The following is a 23,258-nucleotide window of genomic DNA, read 5'->3' as shown; positions in this document are numbered from 1 at the left end:
TGACTGTGGCCTCAGTAAAGGAAAATGAAGAGTTCAGCTGTATGGTTTCATGGTACTTTTATGTGTAATCAAAGAGAAATGTGAAAAAGCATGTTTTGCATTCAGTAGATGTGGGGGGAGCATGCTAGTTGGTTTGAGTCATGCTAAAGACAAGGTTTTCTCTGTTCAATAAGCGTTGCTGCCAGGTCCTGAAAGCTGTATTGTTATGGAAGGAACAGACAGGTGCTCCGTTCCCTTTGTCCAGCTGACATATTGGAGCTCATGTTCCATTGAAAGTCTGTGTGTGTGGAAGGGTATTTAATTCTGATTAGGAAGAGCAGGACACAGGGCAGGAGGGTTACCTCTCCACAGAAAGAACTCCCAGATGGAGGGGCTGCAGTGACTAAGGCTGGAAAATCCCCCAAAGAATGATCAAGTATGGGGAGTACAGGGTGACCCCAAACGTGTGTTTTGCTGGTACTCACGGTGCTGTGAGAGAATTCACCAAACTTGGGAAGGTGGTGCAGGAGTTCTTTTTATCCTGCAATGGGAACCCCAGTCTTTCAATCTACTGCTTTGATGGGAACCCCAGTCTTTCAGTCTACTGCTTTGATGGGAACCCCAGTCTTTCATTCTACTGCTTTGATGGGAACCCCAGTCTTTCATTCTACTGCTTTGATGGGAACCCCAGTCTTTCATTCTACTGCTTTGAAGTGTCTGTTGTGGATCCCACAAGCTTATGATGATTATACCCACTCTAGTTATTTTATGTGACTTCTACCTCTGAAGTGTGATCATGTGTAAGTTTCTGTAGAGTGTATACAAACCGAGGCTCTACAGCCAGACACACCCAGATATGTATCCACCCCACACACACACACATTCCAGAGCAGACAAGAAGAGGTGAGTGACAGGTACTTCATTTATTCCAGCCCACTGGATGCAGGACCAGACAATACATGTTAAAAGTCTTTCCCGCACAGAGTAAGATGTGGGACAAGCTCGAGACACTGCTGACTGCTGTTAAATAAAAATCTCAGTCATCTCTACAGACAACAGCACAAAATAGTACAACTACGTCAACACAGTCTTTCTTCATATCAAAAAAGGTATCCAAGGCAACAATAGTAACCCCCCTGGTGCCACGTAGCCTGAATGCCAGAGCTCTGACACGGATGTGCTGCAATGGATTTCAGGCTGTGTGGCACGTGAGTGGTTAAATGATCACAGTCCCCTATAATAGTTAGCTGCTTATATGGGACCCTTCTTGTTTTGGGGAATTTAACTGCTTTTCTTCTCATCCCCCAGCAGGTTCACGGTGGCCTTTTTAGCTGAAACGAGAGATAGAGAGACAGTCAGACATTGGGTGTTATATAAAGGCAAAGTTCAGTAACCACAATGCAGCTAAAGAGAGAGGCATGAGATCTGCCCAGTGTCTGCCCAAACCTCCCAATTCAGAGCAAGAATTCTTTTAACTTTATGGGGCAGATTTATTATGGGTTGAATTGAAAAATTCAAATTTTATGGTCAAAACTGTCAAATTCGACTAGGGAATTATCCAAACTCGATTCCAGTTTTTTTTAAAAAATTCTAATTTGATTTTCGAGATTTATCATACTCTGGCCCTTTAAGAATTCAAATTTGACTATTCGCCACCTAAAACCTGCCAAATTCATTTAAAAGTCAATGGGAGAGGTCCAGTGACAAATTTGGAGAGGTTTGTAGCCTTTCTGACATTAAGTTTTTTTCAGAGAAAAAACTCGAATCAAGTTTGTTCAAAATCAATTTGAGTAAATTTTAAAAAAAAAACAGTAAAATTTGTCGGATTTTTCCGTATTCGATTTTTTAAATAAGTAACCCCCAAATTGAATTTCGAGGAAAATCTAATTTGTGAATTATAAAAAAAAAAAAACATCTGGAATTCTACCATTGATAAATCTGCCCCCCCCCCGTGCTGAGCAGCCTCAGGTTAAAGGGGAACTATTGCGAAAATTAAATTTAATATAAGCTTCAGCCTACTGAAATATGAAACTTTCTAAATACAATCAATTGAAAATTCTCTATCGTTTCTGAAATAATCAAGTTTATCTTCACTATCCCTCTCTCAGCATCTGTTTCTCTTCATTCTCTCTTCATTCAGGTGAATGATCCAATATATCTTATAGGAGGCTCCTTTTTAATAGAAGATGTATTCAAGCTCACTCTCATCAGACATCATGTCTCTCTACATGCAGAATTTGTGGAAAAGGCAGTTATTTTGTTTGTACTGGGATCAGTTATTTAAGTGACCTCTAATTCATCTGCTAGGAAAGGAAGTCCCCCTATAATATATATTGGATCTAACTGTCAATGAATATCTGTTAAACACGTTACTGCTTAAAGGGGAACTAAAGCCCTCACATTTGCTTTCGTCAATTACTTTCATAGGCTTCTGTACCTCTTCCCGTATTTCAGAGTCAGTATACAAAAAGAAATACAACCCCTCCGCCTCTAGGCTCCCTGATGAACAAGCATACAAGTACTCTGAGGGGTACAGGATCTTAGCCCTGGGGGTTCAGAATCTCATTTAGGTTGTTGGTTGTGGGAGCAGCACAGCAGGCAATGGAATGAAACAAAGTAAAAGCTTTACAGGGCAGTGGGCTCTCTCTCTCTCTCTCTCTCTCTCTCTCGGTTTTATATTGGAGTGCTGGGGTCAAACTTTATGTAATTTGTTTATCAAGCCTCACCCACGTGCACCCAATAAAAAAAGGGATGAGCTGCAGTTTATAGTGTTTTATTTATTTATATATATATATATATATATATATATATATAGATATATATATATATATATATATATATATATATATATATATATATATATATATATATATATATATATATACACACACACACGTCTGTAGAACATATAAATGTTATTGCATTTGTGATGAATAGAGGTGGGCAGCGCAACTCAAGGCAGGCCACATTATAAAAGCACAGGGATAAGCAGATAGGCATTACCTTCTTTAGTGATGGTGTCGGCAGTCTCAGATGCTTTGTCTTTAATGTCCTTTACAAGGCGGTCCATCTCCCCCTCATGCTTTAGGAAAAAGGGGCGAACGATTTTCTTGTAGATGAGTGTAGCACCGTTGGAGGGGCTGGGAGACATGCACCACAGCAGAAATCCACACTGTATGGGACAGAGAAAGCAAGAGATATTATCCAAGGCCTCAGCCAGGGACTGACTAGGGTAAAAAAAACAAACAAAAAAAACAATCATGTGCCTGGAAGAAACATCAAATACCTGATATATGCCCCTCCCCATCCCATGACAGTATGAGTGATGACACATGGGGAGAAATCTGTGCTACCAGCAAGTGTCAATTCTCCTACCTGAACATACCTTAGTATTGTAGTCAATGGGAATGGGGCCCTTGATATTAGGTTTTGGGTGGGCACTTGTTGTCCCAGTCAGACATTGGATGTGTTTAAAGGAACAGTAACACCAATTAAAGTGTGTAGCAATGGCAGAAATTGAAAAAAGGCTATGACACAGGTTTAATAATGGATAACAGATAACACCATAATGTTCTACAGAGCTGTATCTGCTGTGTAACCTGATCCTTTTCTCATTTAAATGGCTGCCCCCATTGCTACACAGCAGCTTATTTATATAAAAAATAGTAGTGTTTCTGAAGCAGTTTTACTAGTGCAGGGCAACACTGCATTATATTTTTATTACTTTAAAACAATTTCATTTTACTGTTCCTTTAATTTCAGATGAATATTAGAGCTAGGTATGTGGGAGGGCTGTATTTTCTTTAAGGAAATCCTATATAAAAGAGTTGGTGGTTCACTGGCAGAGCAAAAAGACAGGGAATGGGCAGTAACTGCATGTTGTGTAGTTGGGAGTAAACAAACAGTGTGGGTTTATGGTGTAGCTACTTGCTGACCAGGTTATAAACCAGCATCTCAGTCTATGAATGATTTAGGAAGGAACCTTGAGAAAGATCTCAGTATATTCACATAACAGCATGGGCAGCAGGAGGGAAAGCAAACCTTGATCATGTAGTAGAAGGGGAACCAAGACAGGAATATGTCCGCAAAGAATTCAATGATGCTGAAGATTCCATAAACAACCCAGTAGGTCAGCCACTGTGTGTCGTCATCTTTATTGGGGCTCTCAATCGCTTTGATTCTGGTGGGGAGAGAAACAATCAGATATTCAATATAATCACTCAGGTAAATGCAATTCCCTCAAAAGGCACAAACTGCACATTGAGATTAATATTAGAGAAGCTCTGAATGTATATTCCCTACATTAGAAATGGAACATGTGAATGACTGGGGGTGCCAAACAATTTGCCAGACCCCAGTGATGTTACCTTTCCTTCTAACTAAGGTTTACTCTGTCTTTTCCATTTATTTATTGCCATTCTCTCCATTGCAACTGTTCTTTGCTGTCCATATGAGAAGAAAACCATAAAACATTTTTTAAATAAACACATATTGGATAGTTGCTTAGAATTTTGGAGTGGAGTTGCCCTTTAGGCGCACACATCCAAGGGATCACATGTATATGGAAGTGCAGCACTTTATTTCTTCACCTTTAAAAAATTGCACTAGTAGTGATATATATGCAACACTCGGTCTCGGGTATTTGGCAAGAGAACATTTAGTTACCATGCTGTAATGTATGTAATGTACATGATTTATCAGGCCACAAGGTGGCGCACTCACTCCAATTAATTGAAACAATAGAAAATATACACAGTGAAACCCAGTGCTGCAGAAGAGTGCTTAATATGGCATGTCTATTACAAGTGACATTAAAGGCCACTAGAACAGACAGAATATACAGGCATATTGCTAATGGAGCACTGGAATTCTAGTTGTTACCTTGGCAGCAACCCAATATCTAGTGCCCTAAGTAGAAGTGGGGCTGAAATTTCAGGGCTGCTTTAAGCTTAAAAAATGCAGATGTTTCAGTCAAAGTTCCACCTTTCCTAACTGTGCCAGGCAGCAGTGAAGGGACATTTATTATATTCCAATCCATTTGCCATTACTTCATGTGCCTTCTCCTTCCCACACAATAACATGATTCAATAAAGACAGATCTACGCTAATGTGATGAGAATTTCTTCCTAATCCTGGTGTCAGACAGACAGACAGACAGACAGACAGACACAGAGGTGACAGAGCATTAGAACTGCACTAGGCACTGCTTTCATTCTCCTGGGGGACATGATGAAGCCCATCTGTTCATTAGATGACATTAGGGTTGCCACCACTTCTAGAAAATAATACCGGTCTTCCTATATATTTAACATTTTTCCCTATAAATAACATTGGGATCAACCATCATTTTTACCGGCCAGGTGGCAACCCTAGCTGACATGGACTGTACGGCTTCTGCTAAACTAAAGGAAGGGCTGGGAGATGCTGCCTGGCTCTTATACTTTGGCAAAAGGGATTTGAAAACCGGATATTAAAGAAAGTTTGTTTGCAGTCTTGAATAAACATTTTGCTTTAACAAGCAAGCAAAGAGCCTGGCAGATCTTCCATTGTATTAAATGCCAATGGGATGAAAACTTGAGATTTCTTTCACTCCATAAGCAAATCGAATAATCTGCCCAACCCTAAAAACACGGCACAATATATATAGCTTTTCTGCACAGGCCCCCCAATTCCAGCACCATGCAATACATTGCAACCCCCCAAATAATGTTCTGTCTTGGAAAATAAAAGCAGATGTCTCAGATGGGTCACTGCACATGGGGCGTCACATATTGGGTACAATGGCCATGCACAAGGCATTTGAAAAACTGCAGGAATTTGAAAAACTGAGCCTGATGTATTGAACCCACCTGTGATAAATACAAGTTAAATACAAGATCATACAATATGAAACATTTAGTTAAGCCATTGAGAACTGCCATTCATTGACTCTAACTGGAATTGTCTGCACCCAGCTGTGCCATTACAAAGAAAAAGAAACAGTGGGAAACACTCAGTGCTAGGGTTGCCACCTTTAAAAAATAAATAAATAAATTACCGGCCACTGGTGGGGGCGAAAAAGAAAGGGGCGGGCGCAAAAGGGGTGGAGCTGATGAGGAGTGCCGCAAAGGGGGCAGAGTCATGTGGAGTCGCGTCACAAGGGGCGGGCCACCGCCCGAAGCATGTACGTTTTCATGGGCGGGCAGGGGATTTTGTAAATGGTATTACAAATTACCGGCAGCTACAATGCCGGTAAATTTGTAATACCGGCCCTGGCCCTGGCAGGTGTTTTACCGGCTGGGTGGCAACCCTACTCAGTGCCAATGAGACGTGAGTGCACTGCCAAAGTACAGTCCATCACCATTAAAATCAATTGAGGGGCAATTGCCAGCATTTTGCCACCCGCAAGCCCAAAATCTTCCTGTGTGCCATTGCCCTAAGAAAAAGGATAGTAGTGGTGCCCAGCAATGGTGTGGGTGTGATACCATGGGGGGGCGCAATACTATCTGTACACCATTAATCAAATACTCTGCCATCTAACGACAGCTGCTCCCCCCTGAGTATCCGTGAGTAAACAAGTCAGCCCCTGGGTTCCAGCATTACAGTAAGAATTAAGGATTATTAATACATGCACTTTGCTGCTCTGACTGGCAGGTGATCATTGTGATGTTCTGGTTAGATTGTTAAATGTTCATTTGCAGACAGTGTGGAGAGAACAGGAATAAAACTGATTTCTACCCTGCAGTCTGCCATGTGTGTGTGTGTATTCTTCTAGTTCCACAACACCCTGCACTGGGGTATCACAGTGATCAGCAAAAGGTTTTCTGTGGCCTATAAAAACCTGCTCTTTTATCAACTTGCACAGAGATATTCTATGTTCTGCTAGATACAGCATATGTCGTATAAAAATGGGGCTCCCTTTGGCAGCACATGCTAACTAACTAACTAACGAACTAACTAACTAACGAACTAACTAACGAACTAACAAACCAACAGTGCGTCTCTGCTTTAGACACATCTCATTAAAGACACATCATTTAGTAAGCATTTAGCTCTGTGTAGGATGGCTCACAGAATACAGTCAGTGGGGCATGGCCAAGAAATGGGCACTGAGATTTTAAACTGTAATTCAATAAAAACTTGAAAATGATTAATAACAGCTAAAGTCTCACAATGAATGAGAACGGTTTAGGAATTCAATGTCTATTCTAACAGAAATGCACAAAATACCCCTTAAAGGGGTTGTTCACCTTCCAAACACTTTTTTCAATTTAGTTGTTTTTAGATTGTTCCCTAGAAATAATGACTTTTTCCAATTACTTTCCATTATTTATTTTTTACGTTTTTTCCAAAATCTAAGTTTAAAGTTGAATGTTCCTGTCTCTGGTGTTTGAGTCTGGCAGCTCAGTGATCCAGGTGCAGATTCTGAACTGTTACAATTTTGCAACATTTAGTTGATACATTTCTCAGCAGCATCTCTGGAGTATTAGCAACAATTGTATCAATTCTAACAGCTGCCTGTAATGAAACCCAGAGATTCTGCTCAGCAGGGACAAAGATAAGAAATGTATCAACTAAATGTATCAATTTAGAACAGTTTACAGGATCGGCGACCCCCCCTCCCAGAGCTGCTTCAGAAGGAGAGAAATGACACTTTACACTTCAATATTAGAAAAACCGTGACACATAGAAAATAGAAAGTCATTGGAAAAAGTCGTTATTTCTGGTGATCTATCTGATAACAACTAGTTGTTTGAAGGTGAACAACCCCTTTAATACAACATTGTGCTCCTGAAAGGGCTGCTGTATGTAACATATGAGATAGAGTAGCCATATAATAGAGAAGAGCTTTATACTTCTGCCATCCTTACTGCTCTCCCCTAATCCTGTCACATACATACACTCAGCCCAGTAGAGATGCCACCTCAGAGAAAACTGCTCTGCATTATATCAAGCACCTATACTGGGTATTTAATATACTTCCATTATTATGCTGATACAGTAGGGAAAGCAAATCTTTCAAGTTCATGATCCAAAGACTGGCTAAGGATTCTGGGAGTTGTATTTCATGGTGAGATTGATATACCTCTTCTACCCCAAACATGTTGCAGGCAGACATTGAGTGAGATTTGTATTTCACTTGGAAGCTTGATCAGCCGGATGAAAAACCACATCCTGACATGACCCAAACCCACATGATACACAATCTCTACATTAACTGCTTGACTGCCAAATAGATTTATACACGGACTCTGAAATTAAGCGAGATTAAAACAGATTGCTAGGCTTTCTAAATAGCTATTATATCACCAGTCCCAGAGTCCCCCTTTAGCACTGTTTCTTAAAACCGTGTTCCCAAATGTTGCTGGAATACAATTCCTATACATAGGGGCACATTAACTAAGCTTGAGTGAATGATTAGAAGGAAAAATATTTTGAAATTCGAAGTATTTTTTTGGCTACTTCGACCTTCGAATCAAACGATTCGAACTAAAAATCGATTGACTATTCGACCATTCGATAGTCGAAGTACTGTCTCTTTAAAAAAAACTTCGACCCCCTACTTCGCCACCTAAAACCTACCGAGCACCAATGTTAGCCTATGGGGAAGGTCCCCATAGGCTTTCTAGGCAATTTGTGATCGAAGGAAAATCGTTCGATTGATGGATTAAAATCCTTCGAATTGTTAGTTTCGAAGGATTTAATCTTTCAATCGAACGAATTGCAGTAAATCCTTCGACTTCGATATTCGAAGTCGAAGGATTTAACTTCGATGGTCGAATATTGAGGGTTAATTAACCCTCGATATTCGACCCATAGTAAATGTGCCCGATAGTGTTGTAACTCACAATGTGGCAATTTTCCGAGCAGGCAGTTTATTCTCTAGATTGAAGATTACCTGAGATAACCTCATGTTAAGTGTGACTTGCACACAAATACCATATGTGGGACGGGAAGCCATTCTCCTAGTAAATGAAATGACAGCAAATTTAAAATCTTTGCTAGTTAAACAACCATGTGAAAGAGAAGAGAATTATTCCCCAATGCTAGCACTTATTTAGTATTACTGCAGCGGCATGACTACCATGGAGCAGAGGGGGCCCAGACTGTGGTGGTGTTTACTGTAACGTATTTCCCCCCCCCCTCCCCAACCCCTTCTGCTGGCTTAAAGGAGAACTAGAGTATAGTTTAAAATTAAAGAAGTAGATTAGAAATGTTGTACATTATGTTTTGTGCTTCTGCACCAGCCCAAGGCAACCACAGCCCTTTAGCAGTTAAGATCTGTGTCTCCAAAGATGCCCCATTAGCTCCCCATCTTCTTTTCTGCTGATTCACTGCACATGCTCTGTGCTGCTGTCACTTACTGGTTTAGGGACCCACTCACAATATACAGTACACATAGAATAGAAATGTCACAATATAAGGCTGATTAGTAATTAATACATGGCAGTACAGAAACCAGTGCAATTAGCATCAGAATTTAATAATCAGTCCTGTAGCATCAGCTTATATTACAGACCAACCTCATTTTCTGCTTGATAATTTGTGACAAGCCCTAAGCTTAGCTTCTCAACAGCTGCTCAGAGCCCACTGAACATGTGAGTGTCACAGACACTGTTTCAAGATGGTGACCCCCAGTGACAAGTTTGAAGTCCTGGATCATTGCTGCTATTGACAAGCTGAAACTTTAGGCTGGTGCAATAATTTCAGTATATAAAATGTGGCATTTATAGCCATATTCATTTTTAGTGTTTAGTTCTTCTTTAAGTTTGATGAGCAAGCGGGCAGGGTGAAGGAGGGACTGCCTACACTAAAGCCCCCAAAGTTTTTTTCGGTTCTCTGAAGTTACACCACTGTATTTCTGCCCTACTTTCTTCACACACATCAGGTTGCACAATAATAATATTTAGGCTGAAGTGGAATATGTACAGAACAGAACTCATGTAATTGCGGCCACAAGAAGAACCTCTCATTTCTGCCTATACCACTGCACACATGTTGCACACATGTACATGTACATCAGCCATACTGTATGTCCACTGCTGGAGATTGAGAAGAACTGGGTACATTTACATCAATTTAATTTTTTGGTTTCAAAGACCTTCTGCATTTTACCTGAAATTTCTATTTTTAGTGGTTTCTGAAAAAATGTGCAGTTTTATACTGCTAATACTAGCCAATACTAGTGTTTCATCTCAACAGCTCTCTTTCAGGGTCACCCAAGGATTCATGGCAGCATCAAGTCAGTTAGGGTCACTAACACTAAAAAATCTGAAGCAAGTGACCTAAAGAACAAATTGTTCTGATTTTCTAATAATTAGATTGATTGCACTGGGGATGGTTAATCTGTATGCTTAAGCTGGCACAACTGCCCAGATGTAGTTGGGTGTTTTTGCCCATATCCAAGTGCAGGCATGCCTATTATTTATTGGAGATGATCTATAAAAATGTAAATTTGATCTGCTAATGCACCTTGTTGCAATGCCCTGGTAGAGGACAAAGTGATAGGTCTGCCCAAATCTGTCAGTTAGAGGTTGGCCACTTTCAGATCCAATGTAATAATACATTTTTGTAGGAGAGACGCTGAACCTCTCATTTCATAATATGCCAATACCTTATTCACAAGGGAAAGGAACAGGTGCCACACAAATACAGAAAGTAAAAGAATAGAGTCCTGCATCAGTCGGGCACCTGCTTAATACCCACAAAGCGGTCAGGTTTCATGCAGAAAGACACGGATTCCCTGACCATGGGGGCAGTCTGCCAGTACTCTGCCCAGATTAACATACAAATACAATGTGACAATATGTGTCTGTATGACCAGATGTACAGTATGTGTGAGGTAACAGTTGGCCACTTTTAGATACAATATAATAATTAGGGATGCACTGAATCCACTTTTTGTGTTTCGGCCGAATCCTCGAATCCTTTGTGAAAGATTCCGCAGAATACTGTACCGAAATCCGAATGCATATGCAAATTAGGGGCGGGAACGGAAAAGGTGGGAAAAATGTTTTTTACTTCCTTGTTTTGTGACAAAAAGTTACGTGATTTCCCTTTCCACGTCGGATTTACATATGCAAATTAGGATTTGGATTCAGTTCGGCCATGCACCAGGATTCGTCCATATCCCGAAACGAATCCTGGATTCGCTGCATCCCTAATAATAATACATTTTGTGTACAGGGGAAAGGCTGAACTACAATGTAGCTGTTTAGGAATCCATCCGTGCCCAGACAGCTTTCCTCTAAACAGACTGGATTTTGTGTTTGCTATTCTGATATCCCATGTTTTTATAATTAAAGCAAGTTTTATTAAAAAAAAACATGACATTTTAACCATTTGTCTGCCTGATAACTCAAATCCCAGGGTGTACTCAGTCAGTGTTGACTGTTAGACTGTTTCCTCTGCAGTTAGCAGCTCTTTCCTCACTGTCATAATGCAAATCAAAGTCCTAGCTGTCAGAATAAACACAATCACAAGACTAGCGTCTGACTATGCCTCTAAACAAACCATATTCCAATAAGACTATACACTTTTTACACAGGCTCTGCAGGTACGAGACCAAGCTTTACAGCAGTTCAGTCTCAGATATTGCTGGAGTCATCTATGTCCTCGGCATGAAACAGCTGCTGCATGACACAACAAGTGACAGAATTCTAGAACAGTTAACAAAAATGATCTGTTTCAGGTGTAAATTATGTTCCTCAAGTCTAAAAGGGCAGTCCTTTCTTCTAAATGAGAAAAGATGCACAAACTTGGCACCCCCATTGCACTTACCTCCTCCTTTAAGGGGTTACATAGTTACTGGGTTATGGTGTAACAAGCAATTTAAAACCAAACAGGAAACCCTTTTGCTTGACATTTAGGAGACATGGGTGATAAAAGCTTGGTCATCCTACACAAACAATTTCCCAATCAACACGAAATCCTCTGTCAGCCATGTAATGCATACTGTACCAGGAATTAGTAAACACATTTATATCATTGCTAGATGAAAAATTTGCCAACAAAGCTATTGGCTAATGCATTGACAGAACATGCAGAGAATTCTCTCTTTTTGGCTTATACAATGGGACCCCCCCAACAGGAGGACAGCCTGGATTTTGTTTGCCTTCCGGTGTTTCAATTATTAATATTTTTGATATTGTAATGGCTAATATTGATTGAATTAAGCTGGAAGTACCAAATTTAATAAAACACAGTTTCCCATTCAAGCCATTCTTTTTGGCCAAAACATACACCTGGCCAGTTCCAGACATACACCCCCTAAAGTGCTCTTCTTTTCACTTTGCATAAGCCCTTATGTCCCTTATTAATTTCCCCCACATTTACAAATGTCCTAGCAGCCGATAGCATATAAATACTCAGGTATCAGGACATATTCCAATAATTATGTGGGTATCCTCCAGGTACTTCTGTTTCCTCTAAGACAGGTTAAATGGCTCTGGATGTATTGATCCCAGTGGTTGTGGGATTGAGATATGGATTTGAAGAAGGGACTGATGTGATTAATGAACAACCACCAGAAAGCATTAAGTATCACAATATAAGGATCATAGAACAGACTCCTGCCTCTTAAACAGCAATAACGGGAGGCTGACAGAAGCCAAAATGTAAACAGACAGGCAATATTAAACACTTACGAAACATATGCAGGGTAAGCAAATCCAATCAGGTTGCAGAGCAGGGAGGCTCCATATCCGATGACAAGATAAATTGCCAAAATACCAATGATTGCTGTGGGACAGAGAAAATAGAATTTTAAATGAAAAATATTGGCTAAAAACATATACTTAATGCACAACATGTACACAAGTTATATATCCACAGGAGCATGTATCACTGCATTACTACATTATGATTACTCCCCACAATATACCCAACTATAAAAACAATGTATCCAGAAAACACAACCGTAATACAATCCCTATTCAAATGGATACTCTATTATATCCCAATCTAAACAAATGCAAGTCATTTCTCACAGTTGTGTGGTTCTACTGCCACCTTAAACAGGAGCCCCATCACCCATCGCATGAACTGGGAAAAGGGTGCTGGGATAACTGTTGTGTAGAAACCACAAATACGTATAAATAAGGTGTTGGCCTTAAAAAACAGGAGTGCAAAAACTAGTGTTGTATAAGGAATTTGTTCCATTGTCTTTAATGGGTTAAGCCAGGTTTGAGGTTTTGTAAAAATAATAAGTCTTTTTAGCGGTTAGCCTGCAACCCCAAATAAATATACACCTTTACATGATTGGGAAGCAAGAATTAAGAAATGTACACCCTTACACCTTTTTTACACTTTCATAAATACCCCAAACATTTATTACATGAGCAATATGGGCAGGGGCTGCCTTGTACCTTCCTTAACTGGCAGCTGCTTCCACCTGAAAGGCTACCGTATGCCAACAAACTATTCCCATACTGATAAGGCCTTACTAAGTCATGAAAAGAAAGGCACTATTTTCTCAAAGGAACAGCCTATAATTTTAACGAGGCGAGACTGAACCAAAAAGGTCCAAAAGCAGCTGGTTTGTAAAGAATGTACTGGGGCCCTTACCTGCTCCCAGGAAGCGCAACATCTTGCAGAGAGTAAAGCTGGATCAGTCTGCACCTCCCCTTTGCAACTGCCAAAAATCACAGCCCTGTCATTTCTCCTCCTCCTTCAAATAACACACACTCCCGGACTAACAGAATCAGCTGTTGTGTACCGTGTATGTGTGTATGTGTGTGTGTGCATCCTATTTCCCAGCATCCACCAAACCCCTCTCCCAGGGGCACAAACAGCTTTTGTACGGGGAAGTGTAAAAGAGAGATTCTGAGAGGATCTCCAAATCATGTCTCTTCCACTGCTGAGAAAATGCAGCTTTTAGCATTCCTTCAACAGGGGATTCTGGGAATTGTAGTTCAGTAAAATCAGAAGGGCCAAAGTTCTCTGATTTAGCTCAAACCTGTGCAGAAGAACTGTAATCGTATGGAGCTACTGGTCTTGATTAAGTGCAGTAAGTTGTTCCATTCAGCAACTCTGTGTTACTATTAGTGGTGCCAAGTGTTAGTGCTCTGTGTAACTGCCCCCGCACAGCAGGTAAAACATGCCTGGCAAGGGGTTTGGCTACAAATCTAAACTGACTAGGAATCTCACTGCACAGCCACCAGCAAGCTTTAATCAAATTTCATATTTCTGTCAATTCTAGTTTGGATGCTTTATTTAAATCATGGCTAGAGTGATACGCATTGGGGGAATTGTACTTTGTAGAGCCACATTAAACACTGGATCAGACCCTTCAGCAGTTTATCCACAGCAGCTGTTAGTTCTGCTTTTAAGCTGTGGGCTACCACAACATATCACTGCCATAGATTTAGCAAAATAATCCAAAATTCTAAAAATGATTTCCTTTTTCTCTGAAATAATAAAACAGTACCTTGTACTTGTTTCAAACTAAGATAAAAGTTATGCGTTTGCTTCAGAAACTCTACTATAGTTGATATAAACAAGCTGCCGTGTAGCCATGGGGGCAGCCATTCAAGCTGAAAAATGAGGAAAGGCACAGGTTACCTAACAGACAAGCTCTGTATATGAATGCAATGGTATAGCACAGAGTGCATCTGTTATATGTAACCTATGCTTTGAATGGCTGCCCCATGGCTACACACACACCCATTGTACCATTGCAGAACCACAGTACGTTATATTTTAATCACTTTGAAGCAATTTCATTTTTTTTGGTGTTCCTGTTCCTTTAATTCATCAGTGGTAGTGAACTATTAATTGATTACACTTAGAAATTTTTTTTAATTCCATGTAATGAAGCCTATATTATATTTCATTATTTTTCTCTTTTAAGCAATATAAATATAAAAATGTGTTATCAAGGTTATGTAATAAAGTTTAAGATATATTCAACTGCAGCAACCAATCAGTATGTAGCATTTAGCGGTCACCTGCAAATATCACATTGGTTCCCATGGATTAGTTCACTTTTTGCTTTTTCTTACATTACCCCCAGATCACATTCTCCACTTGAGAAAGGAAACCCCTACAAATAGTTTAAAAGACACTGCAGCTACATCGGTGGCTTAACATGATATTATGGGTCTCCTGTTTTGCTTATTATCTGCAGACAATACTTCTTCATCTGCTTGGCACAAAGAATTAACCTACTGACAACAGAAATATCATGGATTCTTTTACATTAAGAGATAGGAGCACTTTGGCATCAGTGTTGCTTTAGGTCAGTGGTTAAAATCTGTGATGCTGGGGAGCATGGAGCTATGGATGGGGGCCCAGAATGAAGGCCAGTTGAATCTGAAACACTGCAATTAAAAACGATTGTGACACACAACTAAACACTTGTGGGTATAACCAGACAGAAATTAGAAATAAGGTATGCTGAAACATAAACCTTAATAAAATGTATGTAATATTGATCAGGTTGCTTTTCTAAACACTTCTGCAATTTACATGATTTTTTTTTTTTTGGTTTCAAAGCTATTAGATTGTTTATAAACTGCTAATATAATGAATTTTTAATAGCAGCGCCAACTGCTCATCAGTTCTTCTGAATTTACTGTCAGCGTGAGATACATTCAGAAGGAAACAGAGAACTGCTCTGATGTTGCTCTGCTCAGGAAAGAGCTGGGAAAAGTCATCTGAGGTTACTGATCTGGAAATTCAACATCCATAAATTCTGAACTAACCAGCAGGTGGAGTTGCTGTTACAAAATGCATTACACTTGCAGTTAATCACGTAAATTGCAAAAGTGCATATAAGAGCCCCTTGAGCAATTTTACAATTATTTTTTTTTAAGGTTAACATATCCTTTAAACACACACCTACATCTGTGTGTAAATAAAAGCCTTTATTAAGGGTAGGGGCACACGGCGCGATTTTGCCGCGATTCTGCGCTAAGCGAGTTGTCGCGGCGTTTTTTAAGCCGAAATAGCTTTGCTAACTTTGGCGCTGGCGTCAATGCAAATCGCGGCGAAATCGCTGCGCTAATTCACACGCGGCGATTCGTTTTCTATTGTCGTCCGAAGTTGCCTCGCTGGGCGTTTCCGGGCGACAGTAGAAAAAGAATCGCCGCGTGTGAATTAGCGCAGCGATTTCGCCGCGATTTGCATTGACGCCAGCGCCAAAGTTAGCAAAGCTATTTCGGCTTAAAAACCGCAGCGACAACTCGCCCAGCGCAGAATCGCGGCGAAATCGCGCCGTGTGCCCCTAGCCTAAAGGCTGACAGTATTAGCACACACAAGCCCCCTGATATATTAACACCACTTCCAGCTAAACAAGGGTGAGACAGAAAGCCTACTATACAGAATTAATGGAACAACACAGCTTTATCAGCTAGGAAAGAGCCCTACGCACCAAGATTAGCTAATAACACAAATGAGCAAACGCTCCTTGAAGGCTTTTGTTTCATGCATCAGTTTGGTATGCAGATTATATAAGAACACAACAATTCCAACACCAAACTACCATCTTCTGCCAACATCTTTCAAAGCTCACTTATTAAAGGAGAAGGAAAGCTATGGAGGCTTTTTATTGCCAATAGATTAGCTGCAATAATGCAAGCTAGAATTCTATATTTATTCTGCAGAATGTTTTACCATACGTGAGTTAAAAGCTCTAGAAGCTTGCTGTTTGTTTAGGATAGCAGCTGCAGTATTAGCTTGGTGGGACATCACTTCCTGCCAGAGTCTCTCCCTGTTCACTTATAGCTCTGGGCTCAGACTACAGCAGAGAAGGGAGAGGGGGAGAGGAGCAAACTGAGCATGCTCACGCCTGGGGCAAGGAGGTTTAAGCTGAAGGCAAGAAGCCGGATACAGAAGCCCATGTGTACACAATAGAAGGAAAGAAATGCAGTGTTTCTTTTGACAGGGGACTCAGAGCAGCATTACTTTGAGGGTTTACTGGTTACTTAGTTTCAACCTTTCCTTCTCCTTTAAATTAACGTGATAAAGTGAAAAGCCACACTATGGCCTCACTGTAGGTGAGTACAATCAAACTCATGCCTCCATATACAGTACAAGTAGTTGCCATTGAATTATACATTTCTAAATACAGATGTAAAGTGTTTCTACAAGTTGCTTTTTCAACTGCTTTTATAAAGCATTTCCTCAAAATCCTTTCCACCCAACCAGTAATTCTATGACCTGCTGGCTGCTCTCCCAGACTGTTTAGAGAGCCAGTACCTCTCAGCAATGCAGAATGCTAGCCAATCATGAGTTAGACAGACCTGACAGGGAACTGCAACTTATGCTCTCCTGTGTGAAGGAAGAACTGTGATTGGCTACCCACTCCCTATAACTCATTTGTATCACAGACATGGACCAGAAAGGAATTGTAAGAAGTTCCAGTATAGTGATAAACTGGATAGATACAGGCAGGTAAAAGCTGCCAACTCAGTCCTTCTGGACCAACTCAGCAGCTTATTGGTACATGTCTGGGGCAAACCTGCTAGACATCTCAGGGCTAAAAAACAACTACAGCAACAACTGGGCAGGTTAAAACATTTTCCCCACTGCTGGAGATAAGGTTAATCCTGTCTGCAGTCACACGAGTGTGTTGTGGAGAAGTGGATCCTATCAATTTTTGTATTATTTAAATTCTTCTTCCAACTCTTCCCAGCTTTCAAATGGGGTCACTGACCCCATCTATAAAACATATGCTCTGTAAGGATACAAATCTAGTTATTGCTAATTTTTTTTTATTACTTGTCTTTCTATTCAGGCCCTCTCCTATTCCAGTCTCTTATTCAAATCAATGTACACGCTATAGTAGTTTGGACCCTAGCAACCAGATTGCCAAAAATGCAAACTGGAGAGCTGCAGAATTAAAAAGCAAAATAAATCAAACACCACATATAATAAAAAATGAAAACCAATTGCAAATTGTCTCCAAATGTTACCCTCTACTACATATTAAAAGTTAATTTAAAGGCGAATAACCCCTTTAAGAGTCTAAATTCCACAGAGAACTGCATAAAATGTTGAAAGCCATAAAAAAAATTAAAGCCAATTGCAAACAATAGCAACAACCCCAAATCATTTCAATTTCCAAAAGAGTTATTTTTTTTTAAATGTTTTAAGCAGCATTCAGGTATGGTGCTCAACCTATGGAAAAACTCTGAAAACTCAAGGACCCATTTCTGGATAATACTATGTAAAGAGCTAAAATGTGCATTCCTCCATTACTTGAAACAGTGACACATTCCTATCAATTATAGGGAAAGTGGCATTATCAGAAATATTTAGATTTAATAAGTGGTTTTTTTTCCAGGTATAAACCCAAAAATATTATGGAGATGGACACCCTGTTTCATTTATCATAAAGCTACTGAAGTTCATTATCTAATCATTAATAATGGTCCTTCAGTATGATCTATGGAATCGTGAGTGTGGTTTTAGCACCAGAAACAGATTTTATTGGCCTCCGTAATACAGAAATATAACTGGGCAGCCCTTTATGGCACTTTGCAATTTAATAGGCCTGTGATAGAAGCAGATCTCACCCCATTGATTTACATACAGGCTGCCCAGACGGGGAGGCCATTGAAAGTGATCTGGGCTATAATTAGACCTGCTTGGAGCACCCTTATTTACAGGCTCTCTGTACAGACAAAACACCGTCTGTTTTAAAGCAAACATTATTTAAAAAGCCGAGGCAATAAAAGAGGAAGAGGTTTCATTACAAATAAGATACTTATATGTATAAGCAAACACAACAGCAGAAAAGGAGAAGCACTCTGATCACTAGAGTTTACATTGCAAAACTATGGGTAACAAGATTTCATTTAATATGATTCACTAACTCAGTCCTTAAAGGGGTTGTTCACCTTCAAACAACTAGTTGTTTTCAGATAGATCACCAGAAATAACGACTTTTTTAAATTACTTTCTATATGTCACAATTTTTCTAATATTGTATAATTTTTCACCTTCTAAAGCAGCTCTGGGAGGGGAGGGGGGGTCGCCGACATTGTAAACTGTTCTACACATTTAGTTGATAATTTTTTCATCTGTGTCCCTGCTGAGCAGAATCCCTGTGTTTCATTACAGGCAGCTGTTAGAACTGATACAATAGTTGCTGAGAAATGTATCAACTAAGGGTAGGACTACATGGACGTTTTCGGAGCAATCCGACGCGCTGAAACAAAACACCTGCGCCAAGTCACATGCGACAAAAATAAGAGATAGAAATGTTGGATGAAGTCGCAGGGTTGATCCGACACGACTGTTGGATGCAGACGCTGCGACTTGATCCGACATTTCTATCTCTTACCTTATTTTTGTTGCAGGCGTTTTGTCACAGTGCGTCGGATCGCGGCGAAAATGTACATGTAGTCCTACCCTAAATGTTGCAAAATTGTAACAGTTTAGAGTCTGCACCTGAATTACTGAACTGCCAGACTGGAACACCAGAGACACGAACATTCAACTTTAAATGTAGATTTTGGAAAAACAGTAAAAAAATAAATAATGGAGGGTAATTGAAAAAAAGTCTTTATTTCTGGGGAACAATCTTAAAACAACTGAACTGAAAAACGGTGTTTGGAAGGTGAAGAACCCCTTTAAGCCAAGAATGTCCTGAAAACTACAACTCCCAGCATCTCACATCAGTTAAAAGTTACTGGAGGCACCCCACCCTTACAGCAAATATAAAAGCAGCCTAAAAGGTTTACTTTGGAACACTCACAAATACATGTTAGCTGCAGATTTTTGCAAGCAGCCAACGTATCTACTCCTACATTCAGCAACGACGTTCATGGAAAAACATACTGGCAACAGATCATTCCAAACAGAGAGAATTTTCACATTTATTGGCTTATGTACAGCCCCAGATTTACAGCAACTAAATATCATTCTCATCTCCTGAAAGAGAAACAGTACCCCGTTCACAAGTAGACTTTTATATAGAAGAGTACCATAGGCTTCCTCTTGAAGAAATGCCTGCAAAATATGTATTGATCTCTGAACACGTAACTGGACTTTGCAAATTAAAGTGTTATTTAGTCCATCCAAAATGCCTGTTTTGCATGTTTGTATAGAATACACAAGAGCCATGAATATCCTGTAAATATATCTTTATGAACGGTGCTTAGCGATGTAATGTGTGTCACATGACTTCCTTAATCTTGTGTATTATAATAAATAATGTACCCCCTGTTGGAACAAAATGAGGCATTTGGGCCTAGTGTTTTTATATGGTCATGAAACTCCTTGGTGACTTATACTATTCTTATATTTTACAATAAGCGGTGCATTATTTTCTATATAAATGGGAACTCCGATAGCAATTGCAGTGTCTAATGTGCTCCTTGTGGTAAAACAATGGAAAGATCCCATCCATCAAAGCTTAATAATTTAAACAAATGGCATGTTAAAATGTTTGTTTCTCCTGCTTTCCTGTTGTAAGGCTACTGTAAACTAAAAGTACTCAAAGTTAATGGGGAAAAATGTTCAATTAAACCACTTACACCTCCATTTTGATCTCAAATAATTACCTTGAAATGACACTAGAACACAATTGATAGGCACGTGTCAGTATCACTAGAAGACAAGCCCCACAATATTCTTTATTTCCTTCTAAAGCCAGAACCAGCCCAGTTTCTTACAGCTCCAGACACTACAACATAGCTGAGAAAAAATGTTTGTGTAAGTCACACTAAGGGTAGGGTGATTTCTCTAAAGGATGGCATACAAAATGTAAACAAAACTCCATTGTCTCAGGCCAGGCATGACTGACAGAACCAGCTCTCTGTGTTTAGCAAAAGTATAAGCCATGCTGGAGAATTGGGGACCTGTAAATACTGTCTGGGGGTGCAGCCCTCCTTTACTAGTGATACTGATTGACCTTCAGACAATCATATTAAGGGTCTGAAGCAAAAAGAAGGGGAGAAAAAAAGAGAGAATAGACATATAGTGTAATATTTTTGGAAATGTTCGTTTTACACCAGATGCTTATGTGAAAAGTTTCTATTTTATTGTGTTTGTTCCCCTTTTTCCAAAAATTCCTTTTATTTTAGTCCTCCATTTCGGGGGCTGTGCCTAATATTTAATTTTCCGTGTGGCCAGACCTTAAAAGGGGATTGCTCCAGCCAATTCTTTTTCTTTTTGCATAAGTAAAGAATGTTATTCTAATGAGCTTTCCAATATGCATTTAAAATGTTCAGTGGTTTAAAAGTTATTTTAGAAATGCAACTGCAATTAAAAGCAGCATTTGTCACTTTCTGCATTGTTGGTCTTGACTCTTCAAACACTGCAGTAAAAGCAAAAAAAACCTGCCCTCCTCCAGCCACGCCAGTTCACAAAATGCCTTGCATGCTTCTTCACTGGTCTGCTAATGAGCCGCCTCTTCCTCTACAACTCTTGCAAGATTCAGAACCAGCAGTGCAGTGACCAGAGACAGCTACTGCTTTGAACAGGAACAGAAAGTTACAAACAACCAGTGAAAAGGTTTCATTCATGTATATTGGAAACTCGCTTAGAATAACATTTTCTTTCACCGCTGCAAAAAAAAAAAAAAAAAAAGTGGGTGGGGCAATAGGTATAATCCTTTTTAAACAGATGCACATATGTGGGAACCTGTGATCCACGGCGCACCTGTTGCACACTAGGAGACACACACTGATGAATCAGTAATATCTGCCAGACCTGTATGCAAAGTGTTCTTATTGGAAACCTTGATTAGTAGCCAGAATGAATACCAGTTTGTGTCTCTTGTGGGAAAGAGTGTAAGCTCCTCTGCTAGAATTGGGCCTCCCCTCGTGCCCTCAGGTACAATTTACCACCTCACCCATTTACATATGAGGTCTGCCAGAAGAGTACATTAGCTGTACCAACAATATCGGCCCTATGGGGGTGGCCAGAAGGGCACTATATACTCAAGACTTCATAATGTTATTTTGGATTTTTTTTCTATCGTGTCGGACTGGCCCACAGGGATACCAGGAAAACTCCCGGTGGGCCCAGGTGTCAGTGGTCCCTCCTGCTTCAAAACAGTTGGTATATTTCATGGCCATTACCTATTGCTATGCGAACAAAGTGACTAAATAGATTGAATAATAGATTATAGCGTTTTAAGAAAAGAGACTAGGAGAATAGAGGTTGCATGAGGAGAGGAATTATAACAGTACTGAGAGTGGGCTCCTGGTCTAAGGTCTTTGAGTGGGCCCCTGGTGTGCCAGTACGACACTGGTCGTGTCACAATTTAATGTAATGCTTAAGAGAATAGTCCAGTCCAGGCCAGACAGTGTGTGAGGCGAGAGTAAGGCCACAGACAGAGGTAGGTTCATGGCAGCATGGTATTGGTTACACACTGACAGCTGCTCACACATATATATAAATACACCTCCTGCCTCCTCACACACAATTAGGGTTGCCACCTTTTCTTGAAAACAATACCGGCCTTCCTATCTATTTATCCTTTTTCCCTATTAATAACATTGGGATCAACCATCATTTTCACAGACCAGTAAAACACCGGTCAGGTGGCAACCCTACGACACAATCCCGCCACATGTGCGCCCAGCAGGCAGTTGCACAGGAGTCAGCTGATCTACCGGAGCAATGGGCTATTTAAGTCCTGCGCCATCTGTAAGTCTCACCTAGGGCTATGTAGCGCCTGTTCACCCCTGTCTTGGCTTCAATCTTCTCCAAGACGTCCGTGCACACGTTCTTCTGATGAAGGAATTTCTCGAAGCTGTCTTTTAGTGCTGCGGCCATGCTGCTCGCGTTTGTGTCAGTGCGGCGGGCAGGATAGTGTGACGATGCGATGGCCGATCCGCTTGGCTGACTAGACACGCACACAGGCGCACAACCGTCCGGCCGACTAGTCTTGATGAAAGAGGAGGGGCAGGCGGAGTCACGGAAAATGTGAGCTGCTCGTCAGCATTAGTCCAGGGAGTGTGCCAGCTGCCGCTCTCAGCCTCTCAGAAGTACTGCAGCCCCACCCTCAGCTCACTGCAGTGCTGCCATCATGGGCACGGCTATTGTTGTTATCCTGCTGGGTGTAGCCTCTGGGGTAAGGCTACTAGTACAAATGATAAGGCTCCTCTCGAGCAAGGCAACACGAGGCACTATAGTTAAAGGGCTTGTTCACCTTTACATTAACTTTAGGTGTGACGTAGAGAGTGATATACTGAGACTATTTGCAATTGTTTCTCATTTTTTATGATTTGTGGTTTTTGGGTTATTTAGCTTTTTTTATTCAGCAGCTCTCCAGTTTGCAATTTAAGCCATCATGTTGCTAGGGTCCAAATTCCCCTAGCAACCATGTATTGATTTGAGTAAGA

At 40.4% G+C, this 23,258-nt stretch overlaps 1 protein-coding gene across 2 annotated transcripts; it reads right to left on the bottom strand.

Annotated features, from left to right (window-relative positions):
* Positions 1-883: 883 nt before the first annotated feature.
* reep5.L (receptor accessory protein 5 L homeolog) lies at positions 884-22,984 on the bottom strand. Of its 2 annotated transcripts, none has more exon segments than NM_001096221.1 (5): positions 884-1,310; positions 2,983-3,151; positions 4,021-4,159; positions 12,606-12,699; positions 22,572-22,984. In NM_001096221.1, coding segments are annotated over 5 exon segments (570 nt in total). In that variant the 5' UTR covers positions 22,690-22,984; the 3' UTR covers positions 884-1,260.
* Positions 22,985-23,258: the final 274 nt, after the last annotated feature.

This window comes from Xenopus laevis, chromosome 1L (genome assembly GCF_017654675.1).
Source record: "Xenopus laevis strain J_2021 chromosome 1L, Xenopus_laevis_v10.1, whole genome shotgun sequence".
Taxonomy (NCBI): domain Eukaryota; kingdom Metazoa; phylum Chordata; class Amphibia; order Anura; family Pipidae; genus Xenopus; species Xenopus laevis.
This window is presented reverse-complemented; position numbering and strand designations above follow the sequence as displayed.

What these genes read in the sequence shown, in the direction of transcription:
- reep5.L (XM_041582974.1), bottom strand. Translation starts at nt 13,546, where the DNA reads ATGTTGCGCTTCCTGGGAGCAG. An exon ending in GTTGCGCTTCCTGGGAGCAG is followed by an intron (nt 12,700 to 13,524) that starts GTAAGGGCCCCA and finishes TCTGTCCCACAG; the next exon opens with CAATCATTGGTATTTTGGCA. An exon ending in CGACACCATCACTAAAGAAG is followed by an intron (nt 1,311 to 2,982) that starts GTAATGCCTATC and finishes CTCTCGTTTCAG; the next exon opens with CTAAAAAGGCCACCGTGAAC.